At 38.7% G+C, this 21,155-nt stretch overlaps 2 protein-coding genes across 3 annotated transcripts; both read left to right on the top strand.

Moving 5' to 3' along the window:
* Nucleotides 1–3,764: 3,764 nt before the first annotated feature.
* LOC121505660 (tetraspanin-7-like) lies at nucleotides 3,765–6,128 on the top strand. Its single transcript, XM_041781146.1, has one exon. The coding sequence runs from the start codon at nucleotides 4,117–4,119 to the stop codon at nucleotides 5,203–5,205; it is 1,089 nt and encodes a 362-aa protein (XP_041637080.1). The 5' UTR covers nucleotides 3,765–4,116; the 3' UTR covers nucleotides 5,206–6,128.
* A 6,197-nt stretch (nucleotides 6,129–12,325) lies between these two features.
* def6c (DEF6 guanine nucleotide exchange factor c) lies at nucleotides 12,326–21,145 on the top strand. Of its 2 annotated transcripts, XM_041780350.1 has the most exons (12): nucleotides 12,326–12,823; nucleotides 13,478–13,618; nucleotides 15,584–15,766; nucleotides 16,284–16,514; nucleotides 16,587–16,733; nucleotides 16,866–16,974; nucleotides 17,944–18,173; nucleotides 18,256–18,363; nucleotides 18,582–18,748; nucleotides 20,118–20,316; nucleotides 20,398–20,488; nucleotides 20,718–21,145. In XM_041780350.1, the coding sequence occupies exons 1-12, from the start codon at nucleotides 12,728–12,730 to the stop codon at nucleotides 20,924–20,926; spliced, it is 1,911 nt and encodes a 636-aa protein (XP_041636284.1). In that variant the 5' UTR covers nucleotides 12,326–12,727; the 3' UTR covers nucleotides 20,927–21,145. The 2 variants fall into 2 exon arrangements, with proteins under 2 accessions (XP_041636284.1, XP_041636283.1); XM_041780349.1 differs by having other exon boundaries at nucleotides 16,284–16,733.
* Nucleotides 21,146–21,155: the final 10 nt, after the last annotated feature.

Below are 21,155 nucleotides of genomic sequence, written 5' to 3'. Positions count from 1 at the left end.
AAAATGCAGCTGTAGTTTGTTTGGAACTGACAGGCAAATGCTAGCATGCTACTTAAAACCAGGGCTAATAGCTAACCGTTAACATTTTGACTTTAGCATTTAGCACGACTGTGTTGAAGTAAACTTCCCAGCCATCGTGACACTGCAATTGTGTTTTTTCCCTTGAATGGTGGCAGAATTATGTTCAATATGATAGGAAATATTTCTCTTTTCAAACGGAACAACCCAGAAAGTTAATAATAAGTGATTAAGTGCTAAAGAGAGTTTACTATGATGCTTTTATTGTCTCACTCAAAAGGGTGATTCTGCAGCCACAAAAACAGAAACGGTCTTCCCAGGCCTGTATCTTCATGGGGCTGTGGAAGAGGTTTCTGTGATATCTCATCCTGCAAGAGTCAGGTGATGTATCTCCTTCATTTCTGTCCAGAGTGCACATAAAACCCAGTCAGATGGTTGTTATAGGGCAAAGATTAATTATTAACACCATAAACTGTGTCTGCATTTCTTGGAGAAATCCCTTAGCCTTCACCTCGCTTGCTGTATTTTTCATTTACTAGAGAAAATAATGCTTTAGAAATCTTGCATACATCTTTAGAAATTGAAACATTCGCGTAAACTATATTAAAAATATATTCTGTAACCCTGAAAAGCAAAAGTCAAAGATTGTAGTATAAACCTTATAAACCCTCCTTTATCCCTGACAGTCTATCTGGCTATCCCCCTCTTTGTCACCATGTCACTATTACGTCCTTAAAAGAAAAGATCAATTTGAATGTGTTTAATTAACTGAGAGGCTTTAAATAGCTGATCTGGCAGAGAGGTGACTGGAGGGAAGTCAGTAGGGAGCAGGAATCATTTAACAGTGGGCCAACAAAGTGCTGTTAAAGAGTCATCTATTTTTGGCAAATGGATGTTTATATAGTTTTATAAATAATGTTGTTATGAGAATATGTTTTCATTTTTTTACGGTTTTTAAAAGAATAATATGATCAAAAATATAGAATGAGTAAAAATCTATTTCTAAAGAGAGCAGAGGCAAAAATCCATACTCCATACAAGGCATCCCAGGCACAGATCCAAACTCAGATTGCAAGAGTTGTGCCCCCTTATAATCAGGAACTTTTTACACAGGGCTCTATATTAAGAAATAATCACCCTTTTAACATTTTTTGTGTCCGTCTGTTTGGTACATGGAGGTCATTAAACCGCTGTAAGTCTCTGTAAAAGTAACCCTTAAAAAATCTAGACAAAAACTGTTCAAAATCATCACAGCAAGTTTCTGAAGAGACATCATTTTCAAAGCTTTGAGATTTTTAAAGTATTGTACAAAGTATTGAATAGTAGTTCTTAGCCTTTTTTTCCTTAGTCATATCGAAGGAAAGCTGAGCCCCCCAGGACCCACTTGGAAAATTAAACATTGATTTTAATTGCAGTGTGTTAGAGCCTCTAAAAGTATAATATATTAAATATATTAAATTGAGAGAAAAAAACTCAAAATTTCATGTTTAAGAAATTTAGAATAAAATGTAGACTCTATATATCTATTAATTCTATATAGACATAAATTTACGTGAACAAAACCCTGAGAATTTTTGGTATCACAGAGCAAAAAGAACATTACCAGTTGTGCAGAAGAAAATCTGACCAGATGAAGCTGTTTTCCTTGCACATCTTACAGTTGAGAGCCTTATCAATTGATACTTCTTGCTTGGACTGATCTATAAGGAAATACTTGTGGTTTTGGCCTAGAATGATCACATTATTATTACCATTTGGATTAAGAAGAGACATTTCTGTAATCTACGGTTATCCAACCATTGTTTGAAAGTTAGTTTCTCATAAAGTTTTGAATTTACAATGTCATAAATTTATGACTGTAAAAACTGGAAATTTTAACTTTATAGTATCAAAATCTAGGACTTTTTAAACTAGGAAATTTTGAGTGTTTTCATGGAAATGTAATCTTTAAACTTGGAAATTTCGAGTTCGGTTTCTTGTAAATATACGACTATAATCTCTCTCTAAAATCGCCCCTAATGCAATGTTGTACGTTATGTCTGTAATCATTGTGTAAAGGAAAATTTGTACATCTAATTTTGACATAAGAGCAGACCCCCCCCCCCAAGAGATTTGGCATCCCCACCATCTTGGGAGACAATGTTGTAGAAGACTTCAAATGGCTTGGACCCTCCTCCATTTATTCACCTCATTAACTTTCACTTAGAAGAGTCAATTTAACCCACGAGAATATCTTCTTATTGTTTAACATGTTTTAAGTGTGACCTGTCCAGTGAGTGCGGATGTAAATCAGCTTCAAGCTAACTCTGGTACTCTGGTACAGAGTATCAAATGTCAACACATGTTTAATGGTTCCTTTACAGATAAAATGATACATTACATCAAAATTAGTTCATGAAAATATTACTACTTACTGTTTAAACGTTTATATGTCTTCATTAAATGGTGGTAATATATTTTCATCTAATAGGTTAATGCATGTTCAGTTACTGATTTCAAAATGTTCTTTTACATTAACTTGAGTTTCCTGCTGCACTTGACTTATAATTAGTAATAATTATGCCTTTATTGTTTTCACAGGCATGTTTAGTAATTTGGAGGCTCCAGGCAAAAAGTGAACAAAAAGAGAACCTTCTTCCTTTTGCTTAAAGCCATCATGGCTGGTGAAGAATATATTTTGAAGCATCTGTTTTTCAGTTAACAAGGATGGATAACTCAAGATATATCTAACTGTGAGCAAGCAGTACTGGTTCATCACCTTTTATCTGTGTAACAAACATGACTGTAAGTCTCCAGAACTACACTGCTTGATTTGTCTAAAGACAAGGAATAACATTAACAATATGTGTGCACTACAGGTGTAATATTAGTTCGTGTAACACAAGTCATGATTTCTGTCATTGATTTTATGTCATTTTAACACACAGTAATGCTCTATTTCATTGCAGTGATATCTCTGTAAGAGCTTTTTATACACCCCGAGTAGCTTATTTACATTTAAAATATCAAATAAGCCAATGAAAGTATTTCTAATGTGTATCTAATGTTTCATTATCACCTATTATGCCAATGCCTCAAACTTCCCTCAAGCAAGAGGCCCCAGGCAACTACCTACCATTGCCTCATGGCAAAACAGCCTGTGGCTATCTGTATAAAAATGCTTTTTAATAGAAAAAAATGCAAATGTATCTTGACACTCCTATGAATGTTGATATTTGGCAAGTAGTAAGCAATCAACCAATTCAGTGAGACCTAAGACCTTATGGGAATTGTCCACAATAAGAAACGTGTTATTTAAATGATTTTAGTAAATCTAATTTACTTAAACTTCACTGCAAAGACTTGAATCAAAAGAAGTTATTTTTACTAGTAATTCGGGCCATTTTCCCTTGTAATAAGTTGATGCATCTCTGCATCAAATATGGTTTTTGGTAAGTATAAAGAGATATTTTTGACTAGAAATGTGGGCTGGGTAAGATCAGTGCAGTGACGCCCTTGAATCACATTGCTCCACAAAACATTAAAGCTGGTCTCTTGCTTGCATTTTCATTTTTCACTTCTTACAAAGCAACCTCTGGAGAGAAGTAACCCTTTACAAAGACAGTACAAGTAGAAGAAATTTTCCCCAGCTCTTTTATTCTAAAAATAGATGATAGTAAAACTCAGTGGGATGCACCTCCACACCGAGAGAGGGTGTTCACGAAAAGATATTAAGTCCTTTCCTCTGCAATCACCTCTCGTCTGGACCAGAGCGAGGGGCAGCAGCGAGTGAGCAGATGTATGGATGTGGCTATCGAAGGAGGAATTTGATGAGTTATTGACCATGCAGGTGGAAAGGAAGCCCTAATAAACAAATAAATCGTTTTGCAACAGGGGACTGTGGATGCAGATAAGAGCGCGGTGCGACACCCATCAGCGTGATTTACAGTCCAGGCGGCGTTGGTGGTCCTAGTGGCGGATTAATAACCAGTCATAAAGAAGAGGGGGGGTTGTGAGTTGCAGAAGAAAGAGAGTGAAAGCCCCGATAGAGGAAGGAAGAGAGAGGAGGAGTGTGTAGAAGAGAGAGAGAGGAGAGTACATAAAGCCTGAGACCGGACCATGAGCTTCGCGTTACCTTACGGATCGCTGTCAGCGCGACCGAGTCCCAGTCGACGCTCTTTGGACTGGGAACACGAACGTCTGGCTGAGCGAAGGCTTTCCTCGCCACGGGGTCTCGATCTGCTCTCTCCACCTCCTCTTCCTCGCAGACCCTCAGCGATCCCCGGCTACCTGCTGCCCCCTTACCAGGAGCAGGAGGAGCAGCTCCACCAGCAGCATCAGCGACTTTCCTTGTCCATCGGCTCAGAGGCTTCCCTGGCTCCCCCAGCACCTCAACCTGTGGGCGCTGCCCCACCTTGCTGCCGCCCAGTGGGAGTCATGCACCTCCTGCGCCTGGGTCTCCTGGCCTTCAGCTGCCTCTTTTGGGCGGCTGGCTTGGCCATCTTCAGCCTGGGCGTTTGGGCACAGATTTCCCTGGCAGACTTCATGCTGCTCTCAGCCAATCGCTACCCCAACGCTCCGCTCATCCTTCTGTCCACAGGTGCTGCTGTTACCACCTGGGGCTTCCTAGGTTGTCTTGGGGTGGCTGCAAATCTACCCTGCGTTCTCAGGGCTTACGGGTTCTTTCAACTTACTGCTCTTGTAGCCGGTTTGGCCGCCGGACTCTCAGGTCTCTTCTATCGTGAAGACATTGCTGGAGGGTTTCGCAGCGGCTTACTGCGAGCTGTTGCCGGCTACACCGAAGATGAAGGCCGGGCTGATGCATTAGACAGCCTGCAGAGGGCCCTGGAGTGTTGTGGAGCAGAGGGTTGGCGCGACTGGCTCACCTCAGACTGGGCTATCCAGCATATGACCTTCCTGCCAAGTGAGAACGGCAGCACCGTGTCCTTGCCGGACAGCTGCTGCATGAAGCGTAAGGGCTGTAAGAATCGACCTCTCCTGTCAGATTACATCGAAGAAGTTGAAGCTGCAGGAATCCACCCACATGGCTGCTTCCGCAAAGTCTTCAGTTTGGTCAACGACAACGTCTTCCACATCGCTGCTACTGTATTAGGACTGGCCTTTACTCAGATTGGAGGCATTGCACTGGCCTGTCTGCTGGCTAATAAAATGACACCAAGACAACATCGACGTGTTGTGGCACATTAACAGTTACCTTTTGAAATTAGCAACCTTCGCCAAGAATTGACCAGTTGGTTCAAATGGGGATTAAATATGCTTTTAGGGATCATAGAGTCGCAAAGTGGGGAGACTTATTTTGAGCATTTTATTGCCATTCCTCTTCTCTCTTGTCAGTTGAGGTGACAGGTATTTAATGCTTTCCGATCTGTGCTCTTTTATTCCCTGAGAAAACACAGTTTGAGCCCCTGAACATGGAAAACCCATGTCCACCTGTCATACATTCAACAGTTACTGGGTTCTTTATGGATGAATTTAGAAAATCGCTTAATTAAATCACAGTGTGGACCATTAACCTTTAAGATTATCCAACAGTTAAATTGATTGCATTGAAAAGTAACGGGACTATGCAGGATACTATGAATATAAGATTGGTAATAAGGATTTCAGTAAAATCAAATCAAGGAACCTGCAATGATTCCCACTTTGCAACTCTCTTAACTCTCAGTATTTGCCAGATTGCGCAGCTGAACTGTAAATACTTACCTGGAGCCTTTTATTCTTCATTTACAATGTGACTGTCAAATAATTGTGTAAATACATGCATGGGTTAATATGCTGCAGTATATCGAATGTATGAAAGAATAAAAATGACCCATTAATCCCTCCTCAAGTACATGACAGCTCAATGCACAGGAATGTTCACCAGCAGTTTTCCACTATTTAGTCTGTGTTCAGCAAATGTTCCTGTCTCCATCACTGAGTCTTCCCATCACAAAGACGACACTGTGCTAGAATGGTGCTTTAAAAACAGCTAAATGTTAGAATGCTGTTTAAAGTGTTTGTGTTGCTGAAAGGCTGTACAGTTTCACTTACTGTGTTGAAATGCTGTAAGGTAATGGCTGCTTGAAATTATTCCTCCTTCTCTACTGTATGTTGCTACAGTTTGTAAATTCTGAAGCACACATTGTTTGAATGTGAATAACACTTTTGAACACTACTTTGAAGATGTTAGCATAGCTCTACATCCAGATGTTATTCACCTGACTATAAGCATGAAAAATGACTCTGGATAAAGTTTGAATTTCTCTTCTGCAACATAAAATTGAAGTTGACTTCAATAAAAGCTTTGGGAATTTTCTTTCTTTCTTTCTTTTTTTTTTTAATTTAATCAGATTACGATACCACTCTCATTTCTGAATGCTACATTTTAAGCTAGCATCAGGACCCAGCTAGCTTAGCATAGCATGAAGACAGAGCACTCAGGAATCACCTAGTTTCCTAATACCCCTAACTTTCATGAAAACCCTACAATAAGGGATGTAATACCATATACTTGTGACGTAAAATAAGCTCTTAACACTTAAGGAGACTTTTTTTCTAGCTTGCAACAGTGTCAATTTTTGCAGTGGTTTTAAATTGAGTCGTTTTATTAAATTGTTATTTAGCTTTAGCCTCATTTGAGTAGGATTAGGAAATTTGCTGATATGCAACATTTACCAAGTAATTTTAGACATCACCACCCATATTTACATGTAGTTCAGACCTAAAACTCCAGTCCTTAAAACACACAATTCCACACAATTTAAAGTTTGAAGATGAACAAATGAGCAAACTTCAGTCTTTACAACTCACTTTCAAGCATATATAATGATGACGAATAAAGAAAAATACATCAGCTGACTTGTTGGTCCAGCCTAAAACTCCAAAAACTTGTTAGATTGTATTTGTCTGTTGTAAAAATCGGCAGAAATATTTATATCTGCCAATACCAATAATTCCCTTTTGAAGGTTACATCTGCCAATAATTTTGTGCATCCATACATTTATTAAATTTCAGTCTTTAAAGTTTCAGTCTAGTCAATGGAAATTTGAAAACATTGTAGTCTAGTTTTGCTCAATAGAAAGTCCTGACTTTTTTTTTTCATGTATTCTCTTTGATATAATTTAATCAGTCAAATGGTGAAATTAATACAAATATAAAACACCCATAGCAATGTACTATCAATACTTAGATTTATTTGAAATAAACTGATGAAAATGCTGATATATGTACGTGCACAGTGGAGAAATATGGATTTTGAATGTCTGCCAGTCCAACACTAACATTTTAGTTTTAGTCTCCTTGAAGAAACTAAACTTATTTTTCATCAAAGTTTTTGTCATCAAACTTGTATTTTTGCTAGATCTGCCAAAAGATTTAAAATTTTCTCAGGATTCCTGAAGTTAATCGTGATTAATCACACACTTTTAATCACATTTTAAAATACCATTGTTTGCATTTAAAACTGTTTCAGTGTCATTTTGGATTTTTGTGTCCTTTGAACCCATTTAGACTTTTACCAAGACAAGATCGTCATATCAGGACCTGAACCAAAGTGAGTGCGTTTTTGATTATGTTTTTGTTTAAACACAGAACAGTTTAACTTTTTAAGAAATTAAGAGATGGACTTATTTTAAGTCATTTTGGCTGCAGGGAGATGCTGGGGTGGCTTAAAAGTGTGCTTAAAGGAACGGTAAAGCATGCAATTAATCCTAATTTTAAAAATGTATGCACTAATCATGGACCGTAGTTGATGGGGATTCATGCAATTAATTGAGCAGCTCTAATTCTTTAACTAGTCTTTGTCAAATCTACGGAAGAATAGAAAAAAAAACCATCTTGCACACTTCAGGGCTCCAAAAATCCAAATTATTTATTGCACTAAAGTGGCGTTTGGAGCGCCACTGCTCTTCATCAGACTAAAGTGATGTGTTTTAAGTACAGGTGAGGGTAATCACACGAAGAATCCCATGATCAGATACAACAGTCATCAAACAAGTAAATTTTAAAAGTAAAATCAGACAAAAAACATATAACCCAGTGAAGAAGTATGTACATATATACATTATACTCAGCTCATCATCCACCTGGTTTAGTTTGGATGTGCATATGAAGACTATTTTGAATCTTTGTCTAATCTTCCTCATTAATAAAGGAAGTCAGGCAACATTTTTGACATAGTTTTAGTCAACCAGACATACTGGCTTGCTGTCTACTTGCTGTACAGACTTTCTGCTCTGCATGCTTACCGTCTTTGGTTATAGGTATATAGATTCATTTTCATATTTCGTATGATTTATTTGAAATGTGTTTATCAATCAACTGGATATCAAATATTTCATCTTTTTGCTTCTGTATCATGCATAAAATGGGGTAATTTGTGTGTTAACAATTATGTTTGACAGTATTGCTAATGCGGATTATGATATAAATCATAAATGGTATGAGTCTTTTTGCTTGGTTATCAAAGAAAGTGTAGAAATAATGATAGTTTTGACCTGTAATGAAAACAAAATCAAGTTTTTACATTTCTGCTTTCAAAACAATGCAATAGTTTCTGAAAAAATAAATAAATAAAGGTATTTTTACAAAGTGTCATAGTGACACTACTGTAAACTTAAAGGCTTTGCTGCAGGCTTTTTTCAAATTCTACTAAATAGAAAAATTATAATGCAATTACTTAATAGGACAGCATGACATTGGGATTACTATTAGATTAATTGTGTATCACTACATAACTTTTCCTAGTCAGGATATGCCTTTGTGTTGCCATTGCACTAGTAATGATATTATACCATATTAAATCATGTGATCACCAAGACTGCAGCCAAGCATGATTAGAACTGTAAAATAATAATTTCAATATCCTGTTTAAACAAAAATCTTTGTCTTATTATACTGTAAGCATGCATGATATTGATTAGACACAGGAGAGGCAGAGCCCAAGGTCAGCTGGCCTTCAGAATATCAAAATGTATTATTATTTTGTGATTGATGGAAACCATTGATTTTGGATTGAAATATGAGGATTTTCCATTTAAATAAAGAAATAAGTGATGATCATATTCCTTATCCTGACAGATGGTCTTTTAAAACCTTGTGTTGCATTTTAAATACCTTCAGAAGCAGCTTTTGTCTTTGTTTTATGAGAAAGGCTGCACTGGATGCCTGCCAGAGAGGTAAATTTTTAGTGCTGGGAGTGGTCACTCCTCACTGGGACCCCTGGCCGAGCAGTTGTGAGTTATTGTTAACTGAATGACATCTCATTTCTTGCACCTGAGACGACGGTGATTAGATCTGCCCTTGAAGGGAAGACAACAGGTGCAGATATGACTGCTAAGCTTGATAAACCATGACACCCTGACCCAGTATTGATCGCTTTACGGAGCAGAAAATCATTTCATCTGCTGAAATCGAGTGACATGAAGTAAATGTTCTTCATATTATAAGACCAACATGGATGGATGTTTGGACTCAGAGAGGCTTAGGCGCTCTGGCCTCTAAACAACAACCGCCATTTTCATGACCTTATTGTGATATTGATTAGCCTACATTAGGCTCCAATAAGGCTCGCGGATGCTTTCTGTCTGATTACACTGTCCTTGTTTAACCCATTTGGCCTGCGGATGTGAAATCCCCAACAGCTGTTTCATCACAGAAAATATGAGCTGTGAGAGATTTAAGCAACACCTTAAGGCCGGGAACATTTGATTCATAATACCTATGAAAATTGCTTTAGGCCAGGTGTTCTAACTCAAACTTTTAATGACTCTTTAGTCTGAAAACACTTCTTTAAAGCTCCTGTGAGGAATTTTTTACTGCACATAAAACTGGCCTTAAATGATACTGATAACACTTCATGAGCTATAAAAGCAAACAAGACCATCAGCAATAAGATTTATTATTCTAAAGAGTCATTTTTAAAGCCCCCTCCTTTGACTTTGTCTTAGATTTTTGAAATGTGTGGGTAGATTCAGCAGGAGGTCTAGCCTTTTGGACCACCTCTCTTTCTACAACAGGAAATCTGCCATTTTTAACAAATTAGCAAAAATTGGGCTATTTTGGCTGTTTCCAGGGGTCATAACTGGACTAAGGATTTCAGTTAATGGACATGTACTTGGCATTTAGCTTGATAAGACATGGATGATACAACATTTTTTGGGAATTTATCCTTCATCAAAGGTTGTGTCTGTGGCGAGGCAGCAGATATGTGTAGAAGTTTCTAATTACCCCTATGTAACAACATTTGTGTGCTTGTGCAACCCCCATAACTGAGAGGGGTCTGAAAGGGTTAATCTGAAACACTGTATATTTTAGAAAGGAAGTGCTGGAATTTGCAGGTACAATGCTTTTCAAGTTTGGGATCTTTAAAAATTCATCTTTATTCATAAACAAAGTCTGACAGTTAATGAAATAACCACATTGCAAACATAACAAAGAAACATGTTAAATAAATAAAAAGATCAGAGGTCTAATCTGTGATTAAATTATGTACAAGTTACATTAACGGTGGCTGGCTTAGCTTTATTTGCTTTAGCTAGAGCTAAGTTAGCTACACTAACTACTTATCTATGTAATTAACATTACTACAAGGACCAGTGTAGCTAAGTTAGCTTTAGCAACATGAGTTTTAGCAAACTTAGCTAAAGCTAGCATAGTTAAAGATAAGCTCACAAAGCAGCTATCTAAGCTACAAAGATGTTATCTATGTAGCTAAGTAAGCTTTAACGACATGAGTTTTCACAAACATAGCTAAAGCTAACATAGCTGCTTTGTGAGCTTAGCTTTAACTATGTTAGCTATGTAGCTCCATTATATAAAGCTTAGTTAGCTTTAGAGTTGTGAATTTTAGCAAAGAGTGCTCAAGCTAACCTAGCTACTACATAATGTAGATATGTAGCTTACATAGCCGCTTTGTGAGCTAAGCTTTAACTATGTTTGCCATGTAGTTCTGTTATGCATAGTAAAGTTAACTTTAGTAATGTTAGTTTTAGTAAATGTAGCTCAAGTTAATGTAGCTACATAGATAAGTTACCTTCGTAGCTTATATAGCTGTTTTGTGAGCTTAGCTGTAACTACGTTGGCTACATTAGCCATGTAGCTCTGTTATCTTTAGCTTATTTAGCTTCAGCAATGTAAGCTTTAGCAAATGTTGCTAAAGGTTTTTAAGCTAAGTAGATAATGTAGATACATAGCTTACATAGTCGCTTTATGAGCATAACTAGCTACACATGTTAGATACATTAGTCATGTAGCTCCGTTATCTATAGCTTAGCAACATGAGCTTTAGTGAATGCTAAAGGTTACTAAGCTAAGTAGATAATGTAGATACATAGCTTACATAGCCACTTTATGAGCATAGCTTAGCTATGTTAGATACATTAGTCATGTAGCTCCATTATCTATAGGTAAGTTAGCTTTAGCAAATGTAGCTCAAGTTATCTTAGCTAGGCAGCTAATGGAGCTATGTAAACTACTCTTACTGCATTCAAATGTGTTCATCGAGGATGAGCTTTCTTTCTGTAAACAGACTGTCCACCCGGCTTAATCGGGTTTTGCAGGCCAGGTTTCTAACTTTTGGTGTGATAATTCTTACCATAACTCTAAACAGAGGTTTAGTATGATTTTTCTGAAGGTTTAGCATGCATTTCTGTCCTGAAATATACAGCATCTCAGATAAACGCTCTGTAAATGTGGTTGTCGGAGATGTACAGTCCGCAGCCAGACTGTCTTAAAATATTTTACTTTGTATGAGATGAATCTAAAATATATGGGAATTTAACCCTTTGACTTAAATCATTTTTTTGAGTTGCAACTGTACAGGACAAGCTGACAAAGGGATAAGATGTACTGCTTTGTCCACAGGGGGCTTCAAAATCAACATGGATCTCATGAACCTTAAGCTATAAGATGAAGGAAAGAAAGTAATCACAGCATGAATTATATACTATGGAATTATAGGATTTCAACCTTGAATCCCACTTTTTATAACAAATCATATCATCAGATCCCTTTTTAAAAGTATGGATGCCCTGAGAGGACATGCATCCATGCAGTTGAATCAATTTCTCCTGTATCAATGAGTATATTTTTTGTTTGTTTGTTTTTTCTGGATATCACAGAAAATTACTATAAAATGTCTATTTCCACTTATGGCTGCTTTAAAAACATGTTGTATTGTCCCTTTAATTTTTCAGGCATTGGAGCTTAATAAATATGGCCTTGGGCTCTTTACACATATGGGTGTGTCTTCAAAGCCTCAGCATGCCTCCTGGATCTGATAGTACTCATCCCCCTTATTTTGGATATTGGCTGGGAACGCTTTGAGAACTTCAGATAAAAACTTTGGAGTACTAGATAAACGTTTGGCACTGAAACCAGACAAGTTTATTCCTGATTCTGTTTTGTACATTTTTTGGGGGGATTCATCTAAATAGTTGCGACGGAATTATCCTATGGACTTGAGGAGAATTTTTCCTGTAGTTTTGTTGTAGGGACACATATCGCGGAGGAAAATATAGGCCTTAACCTCTACTCTCCGCCTCTTTAGGTCTGCCCTACATCTGTCTTCTTCTGGTCCGTTGCAGTGTGCACAGCGGTCTGTACTCTGCCCCACATACTTTTATTTGGCCATCCTCAACACCACCCGCTTGGCAGTCGCTGCATGCGTAAAAGTCGCCGCGCTGCGCTTGGAAATGTAGCTTTTTTGCGCACGACGAGGTCTTAAAAATGGACTTACGATCCGAACTTCTTAAATCCATCTGGTACGCTTTTACATCGCTGGACGTGGAGAAGTGTGGGAAAGTGTCCAAGTCACAGTTAAAGGTAAGCATAGAAAGTAGCCTTTGTGGTAAAAAATTACACCAGGAAAAATAAAAAAAATAACTTTAAGGTCGCTATATATTCCACCTAAATGTATTTTTATGGCTGCCAGCAAACAAAAATGTGTCTCGCTCTATATTTTCGATATATTCAGTCGTATTTGGCGAACCAACGTTTGAAAGGAGCTCATACACTGGCGCACTGCGGGCTCACACAAGTCATAACATAAGACCTTTTATCAGACACGTAGCCTGCTTGGATTGGAGGCGAGAACAGAATCGACTTTTCAGGTTCGAGCTCAAAGTCCTCCTCTGTCTGAGGCCTAGAAATAGTCATATTGGTATTATACCACCACTGTCAGGGGTTTACATAAAGACAAAACATAGGAAACAAATATAGATCTTTTGTTATGTCTTTCCCCTCAGTGAGTGCTTTTTTACACGTTTCTTCTCGTCCAGTTCCTACATGCCTGACTGAGCTCCCACAGGAGACAAGAATCCAGGGAAATAGCAGAAATGTGCCCTGACATGCTTAGTCACTCAGGACTGTCTGCCTGTGCTTGTGTTTGTGGTTTTATGGATGGATGAAGAAATAAGGAGGGGAAACCTGTGCTTATGTCATTTATATATCTCTATGTGTGTCTGTGTTCTTCTGCAGGTGCTTTCCCATAACCTGTACACGGTTCTGAACATCCCACATGACCCTGTGGCTCTGGAGGAGCACTTTCAGGATGATGATGATGGGCCAGTGTCTAATCATGGTTACATGCCCTACCTCAACAAATATATACTGGACAAGGTACTGCTGCAATCTGTCTTAATGAGCTTTAGAGACATTATATGCCTTAAACCTCCCAGGGTAAAAATAATTAGAAATTCCTATCCAGGAATACCCTTATTAAATTGAATGGTGTGTTGGAACCATTTGGAGTATAAGCACAAATAAGGCTTTTTTCAGTCTAAATTGTATTGAGAAACAAACCTCCCAGCTATTAGCTGGATAACTCAACTGGACCAAAGCATGAAGCCTTGACTAGTACGGGTTTAAAGTTAATAACAATAGAACAGAAAATAAGTGTTTACACCTGGAAAAAAAGACATTACTACAGCAAATACAGTGGATTATTGAGAACAACAAAACCAGTTCATGATTCTTTATAGATGTGGCTTTGTTTTTGGACCAAATATCAGACTAGATTTACATTGTGGGGGCTCTTTCTGATGCAACAGGACTGTTTTTAAAGGAATATTATGATTAGGAGAGTCCAAGAGAGCTTCTTGTAGTGAGCTTTGTCATTGTGCGACAAATGCATTAATTGTGGCTGCTGTGGTGGGTTTAGAGTCCTGAGAATCAGAGCTTTCTGGTGATGTATATCAAGTAGTAAACTTATCAACAGCCACATTGTAACTGAATAGTTTTTTAAAAATCTGCTGGCCCGCTGTTGGGCACTCGGATTTTAATGGCAGATAAAAGGGTCTTATCAAGTTTTTATCAGTAGATCAAAAAACAATTATGACTGTACATAACTGGCAGTGTGACAGTGGTAGAACCAGTCATCTCTTCACTGGAAGATCTACGACTTGATCCCAATCTCCATATGTCAAAGGTGTCCATTTGCAAGACACTGAATCTAAAAGTGCTCCCATTGCTGCATCAATGGTTTCTGAATTTGTATGACTGTGTGTGAATGGGATTAATAAAATACAGATGAATACTTGACATAGCATACTCCACCATCAGTATGAATGTGGGCAGAAGCTCAGGGCCATTTCTATATTAAGGAATAAAATCTGAGTTTTAAATACTTTCATTACCATAATTATCTCTATGCACAAGCCTCCATTCTTGGGTGACAGATGCAGTCATAAACCTTTGTGTTTATTTCTAAAAAACAGAGTTACAACCAGTTTGTTCAAATTTATATGCTAGTTAAATGCTACATATGTTCAATTAAAGTCAAATATTAAATAATAAGAAATGTTAAAAAGGTTTTAATTCCTTTAAATGCGTGCAAGGAAGATTTGGAGAAGTTGTGTCTGTAAAATCATTTTGACATTTGATATGAAATTAAGGCGCAGGGGTTAGCGCTGTTGCCTCACAGCAAGAAGGTCCGTGGTTTGCTTCCTGGTCAGGGCCTTTCTGTTTTATGTTTTCCCCTTGCATGCATGGGTTCGCTCTGGATTCTCCGGCTTGCTTCCACCACCAAAGACATGCTCATCAGGTTAACTGGTGACTCTAAATTGGCTGTAGGTGTGAATGTGAGCGTGTCTCGTTGTCTGTCTCTATATGTTAGCCCCGTGATTGACTGCCAACCAGTCCAGGGTGTCTCACTCAATGACAGCTGAGATAAGCTCCAGCCCCCAGCGACCCCCAATGGGATGAGCAGTTTAGAAAGTGGATGGACATAAAACTGTCAGAGTCACAACTCTCTTAAGGAGTAAATATGAAGTCATTATAAATACAAATACTATATATTTGTGGTCCAACATTCACCATCCTATTGCTGTAACCACCACTGAAATAGTCCTTAAGTAAAGGGGCATTTGGTAGACTTTTACAAAGATGAGCATTCGTAATAATAGCATTTCTGAAAACCTTCAACTTCTGATAGTATAAGTACATGTACCCCATACATGGCTAGGGGTCGTACAAAAGATTGCCATTGGTTCACTGATTTATCATCTTTTTTTATGCCTCCTCTGTGAAATTCAAGTCTTCTTGTGCTCCTTTAGCAGTAATAATGAGTTTCTCTCCATCTCCCAGGTCAAAGAGGGGATGTTTGACAAGGAGAAGTTTGACGACCTGTGCTGGATGATGACCAGGAAGAAGAACTTTAAGGGGGTACCAGAGGGGTCGCTGCTATCAGAAAGAGACTGTTTCAAGCTCTTCTGTTTATTCAACCTCCTGTCTGAGGACCGCTACCCGCTGGTGATGATAACAGAGGAGGTAAAGGAATATAAGGAGAGAAAGAGGAGAGTGAAACAGGAGTATTTGGCAGGATATAGTACAGACCTAAGCAACAGACATTAGGGGCTTGCTAATGACATTGTTTGGTATTTGTATTTAATGATGGCTATAGGCAGTGTTATAAAGCCCGTTCACTAAGGTTGCTCCATTGATTTAAAGGAAATATTATGCTCTAGATTCTTTACCTTCAAGACTCAAATGTTTAGCATTTTTTCAGGCAGAAAAAAGTGCAAGTAAGTGAGTTAATGAGTCTCTTCCTTCCTGCACTTCCTCCATAATTCTTTCAGTTTCCTGTAGAAAGAGATAAAAATAAACTACTTTGTACTATCAGCAGTAGATTTCCTCTCTGAACGTATATGTTACAGATATCAGTACTTTCTATCTGCGTACTCAGTGTGAGCAAAAGTAAATATATTTCCTATATTTTTTTAGTAGCAAAATGTATTTTTGATATTTCCTTAGCAACTCACAGTTTCCTACTATTTGAATGTTTTAGCTGGAGTATCTCCTCAAGAAAATCTCCACAGCCATGAGCCAAGAGTGGGATGAGAAGCCGTTGGAGGACATAATATCCCAGGATGCCTCAGTGCGGGACGATGGCATGTCTGTATGGAGCTTCCTAGAGCATATGAGTGCAGGCCGGCTGCTGAGGGTCACCAGTGCCGAGGCCTTCAGTCTGGCTTTGGACGAGGTTTTTCTGGAAATGTATCACAACGTACTGAAGAGGGTGAGTTACTGTTTTTGTCATAAAGTCTCTCTTAATGTTGATCTTTTTGTTCATTTTTTCCTTCGTTTTCAGGGTTATATGTGGAAAAAGGGACATGTAAGAAGGAACTGGACAGAGCGTTGGTTTGTGCTGAAGCCCTTCTCCATGGCTTACTACGTCAGCGAGAACCTGAAAGACAAGAGAGGGGAGATCCTGCTGGATAAGAGCTGTGTGGTAGAGGTCGGTGAGGAAATGTAATGTAAACACTGCATTGCACAGTCAGTGGACAAACAGGATTTTTTGCAGCATAAAAACCCTGTTTCATTCCATGATTTCACTGTTCAGTTGTGTTTTTCTGCCTTTTTTTTCCAGCCTATTCCCGACAGAGAGGGGAAGCGTTGTATGTTCTGTGTGAAAACTCACAATAAAACCTTTGAGATGAGTGCATCAGACCAGAGACAGAAGGTGGAGTGGACTCAATGTACGTTGATGTGTATAAGTATTCGAACAGAGTCATCCTGCATTCATATTCTGCTTAGGTGGACTCAGTTTGCAAGTTGAGATATCATTCAAAGTAGGACCTGATAAGTTAAAACATCAGACTTTCCTTTGAACAGGAATTTCTTGGACATTTCCCTATCCAAAATCCACAAAAATACCCTATAAAACACAAAGTTATCTATATTTAAAGTATCCCAATAAAAGTACCCCAGAATTTCTTCAAATACTCCCCAGATGTTTTAGTGAAACTTTATCATAAAGCCTAAACATTCCTATGAGAAAATTCTCCCAAACATTGAGAATTCCTTAAAAAGTCCCCCTTAAATGTCTTAGCAAATTCCAAATCTCCAAGCAAATTCCCTGAAATATACAAATGGCAAATTTGCCCAACATTTCAAGCAAATTACTTAAAATGGACATTCTGAGGAACTCCCTCAGTTGGTTGCAGTTACTTTGTGAGTGCTGGAGCTTCTTGTCATGTCACAGAAAAGACATGATGAAAATAATTTCTCAATTTAAGGTACATAGTTATTATTTTCAGTAGAAATTGACCTGTGTGGCTTTACAGCCATATCGGTTACAATATCAAATGTGAATAATGATGAAAAAATGCCATTACAATGTCCAAAAGCAAAATCTATATAATTTTAAAGGATACAAAACAAGAGCAAGGTTGAACACTTTCACAATTTTCTCTGAACCAGTGAAATGTGTGGCCTTTATGAAGACATTGCCTTAAAACAGTTCAAAATTCTTTCTAGGGTGACGAAACACATTTGATTTAGCAATATCTATTTTATTGTGAAATATTAGTCACATTCGGTCCCTTAAATCCAGATTAATCACTGGGAATACTTGGAAATTTCCATTGTTTTGGAGACTTTTGCAAGGAAGTCACGGTAAACCAGACACTACATTGAGATGCACAAGTTTGTTTATTTTTCTCCAGCTATTCAGACAGCCCTCCGTCTCCAGAGTGAAGGCAAGACCTCCCTTCACCAAGAACTCAAAGTGAAGAGGCGGATCCATCGTGAACACAGCCAGCGGGAGCGCTCCAGGAGCTCTCGGAGCAGCTGCAGCAGTCGGAGCAGCCAATCAGACGACTTGAATATCCAAGAGATGGAAAAGACTGAGAAAGACAAAGATAGACAAGATTTAGAGATAGAAAGCATCATACAGGTAATGGAAACTTTGTGAAGGATGTCAGTTAAAGTGATGTAAAGCTTAGTTTTTTTAACGGTGCTTCATGTGGATCTCGCAGCATGCACGTGAGCTGGAAACCAGACGAAGGGAAGCAGAGGAAAGAGAGAGGAGGAAACAGAAGGAGGTGCAGATGGAGCTGGAGAGACAGCTGAAAGAGGCAGAAAGTGTAAGAAAACTTGTGTTTATAATTCTCTGAAAAGTGGATTTGGTTTCCGTCCCATTGACTTTTAACAGCACAAAAACATCACCGTTATAGACTTGAAGACTCAACCTTCAGTGATTTAAGCTGTGTAGAAATGGTTATGGCATTCCTGGAAAAGGTGATTCAGGAATAGGTCAGCTCTTTCCACTCATTTGGTGTCTGAATTTGTGTGTCTGCTTCAGTTGAGAGACAGCTTACAGGCTGAGATGCAGGAGAAGGACAGAGAGGCGGCGCAGCAGAAGAAGAGGATCCATGATTTAGAGTTGACGCAGCGGAAACTGGAGGCTGCCCTCCACATGGAGATTCAGGCACGACAGGAGGAGGAGAGGGCCAGGCAGGAGCTGGAGAGGTAACACAAATTCACACAAACTCCACTCTGCTATACTCCCCACCAGATGCCTTAAGAATCTGATATTCTAACCACCTTCTTTAAACAAACAAAAAAAATCATATATTTACCCCTTAGAATTTTACCCTTTCATTGGTTTTATAAATCAATTGTGGTTAATACAATTTGGCTTATTTCAGTCAAAGCTTTATGTGACAGTGGCAAAGAGAAAGCCACTGTTGAAGAAAACTCTGATTAAATCTGGACTGGAGGTCATGTGGGAGACTCCATGGTCAAGTGGAACGAAGTTCTTTGGTCTGATGAGGCCAAAATCACCCTTTTTGGCCATTAGATAAGACGTTATGTTTGGTTGACACCAAACACTGCACATCACCACAAACACATCATCCCCGCTGTGAAGCACAATGGTGGCAGCATCATGCCGTTGGGATGCTCCGTGGCATCAGGCCCCGGAAGGCTTGTAAAGGTAGAGGGTAAAATGAATGCAGCAAAATATAGGAAAATCCTGGAGGACAGTCTTTTCATTTTCCAGAGGAATTACAGCTTGTTTTTCCAGTAAGACAATAACGCTACACAAAATGCTACACAAAAGCTACACAGAAATGGTTTAAAGACAACAAGGTGAATGTTCTAGAGTGGCCAGGTCAAAGACCAGACCTCAATCTAATATAGAATTTGTGGCTGGACTTGAAAAGGGCTGTTCATGCCTGATCCCTGTGCAACCTGACAGAGCTTGAGCAGTTTTGCAAATAAGAATGGAAAAAAATTGCAGCGTCCAGATACGCAAGCCTGATTGAGACCTGTCCACACAGACTTGGTTGACTAAGCAATGACTTGATGGTGCTTCTTCATCTGAATTCCTTAAATCAATCAGTCTGACTTCTATGTCAGCTACTTTGCATAGAAGCTGTGATCCTCAAGGCATATAAAGTTGACTTTCTTTAATACATTTTTTAACATCAGTGCAATACAAGGGTATGTGCAATACAGATAAAGTCTGGCTCATCTAATGTGTTATTGTTGTTTGTTTGTACTAACATGATCCTGTAGTCACAGTTTTTGTCCTTGTTCACAGTTGTGTCCTGTGTGTAAATAGTATGTGTATATGTTTTATTTCTTACATCAACCTGCCAGGGGGTCTGTATATGGAAATTAGCCTTGGGCTACAATCTGGCATATTTACATTTTTTTAAATGTTCATTAATATGTATTGTTCCCCTTTAATAAATAAATAAATAAATAAACTTACCAGTGTTCTTTTCCAGAGCACCTGACTTTGCCTGACGTCTTTCTTGACCACTGTAACTGTGAAAAACCAAGACCTAATTACACAGGTATTCGAGCTATTTCATCATTTGCCTTTCTCCAGGTTGCTGCAGGTGGAGGAAGAGAAGAAGAAGCAGTTCCAGATCCTCCAGGAGAAGCAGAGGTCTGCAAAGAGCCTCAGCACCATACAGGAGGCCCCAGACGGCAGCATAGATGAAGACACCCCCTCTGCTCTTCACTCTGCCTCCAAGGAGCTTCAGGACCTAAGGGCTTCTCGCCAGAGAAGCCACCAGCACCTGGAGGTAAGAGTGTTGCAAAACTGGATAGTTTAACTTTAAAAAAAAACACATTTTAGTGATTAGTTGTGTCATTTATTTTCCCAGGAAGTACAAGAGAGGCTGAGAAATGCCAGTCAACATGTGCGGCACTGGAACGTCCAGCTGAACCGCCTGATGACTCCCATTACTCCTGGAGGTGCAGTATGCTCTGAATATGGCCTGTTTGGATATGAGGGAAGGGGCTAAGCCTATTATGCTTGTTTTTCTTTGAGAGCAAAATAGAACTTTGTAGCATTGTTTGTATGCATCAAACTGTAGCAGTTTAGTTTTAAAATATTCAGCCAACAAACAAACACATGAGAACAAAAATACTTCATGATGATCATCACAGACATCTACATTTGCTATTCATTTTCTTTTTGTAGAACGTTTGGAGTATCGCCTATCAAAAAGCACGTGCCCCAAAAAGGAAGGAGCGCTGGCGAGTAACGAGTTCATCTCTAAGTACAAGATAAGAGCCGGTCTGAACATGGGGGTACCAGAGGACGGCGAGAGACTGGAGGAGCAGCTGGAGGCTGCAAACCTGTCTGATGGATTAGATGAATCACAGGGAAAACCCAACGGACAAATGTGATCTCTATGGTGACAATCAAGGGGGAATGTTTCCAAACCTGAAAGAGGCATGATAATGAAATTCATCACTGATGTAGCGGGGAGTCAAAGCAGAGAGGATGAGGAAAAGTGTTCAATTGTATTTATATGTTTGAATGCACACTAAGATTGACAGTGAATATGCAGAATTTGGTGAAACACATCTAAATAATTTCAACTGAGATTTACAGTTTTGTACAATAAATTTTATT

This window comes from Cheilinus undulatus, linkage group 23, assembly GCF_018320785.1.
Source record: "Cheilinus undulatus linkage group 23, ASM1832078v1, whole genome shotgun sequence".
In the NCBI taxonomy this organism is placed as follows: Eukaryota; Metazoa; Chordata; class Actinopteri; order Labriformes; family Labridae; genus Cheilinus; species Cheilinus undulatus.
This window is presented reverse-complemented; position numbering and strand designations above follow the sequence as displayed.

What these genes read in the sequence shown, in the direction of transcription:
- def6c (XM_041780349.1), top strand. Translation starts at nt 12,728, where the DNA reads ATGGACTTACGATCCGAACTTCTTAAATCCATCTGGTACGCTTTTACA. An exon ending in TGGTGATGATAACAGAGGAG is followed by an intron (nt 15,767 to 16,283) that starts GTAAAGGAATAT and finishes TGAATGTTTTAG; the next exon opens with CTGGAGTATCTCCTCAAGAA. An exon ending in AGCTGAAAGAGGCAGAAAGT is followed by an intron (nt 18,364 to 18,581) that starts GTAAGAAAACTT and finishes TGTCTGCTTCAG; the next exon opens with TTGAGAGACAGCTTACAGGC.
- LOC121505660 (XM_041781146.1), top strand. Translation starts at nt 4,117, where the DNA reads ATGAGCTTCGCGTTACCTTACGGATCGCTGTCAGCGCGACCGAGTCCC.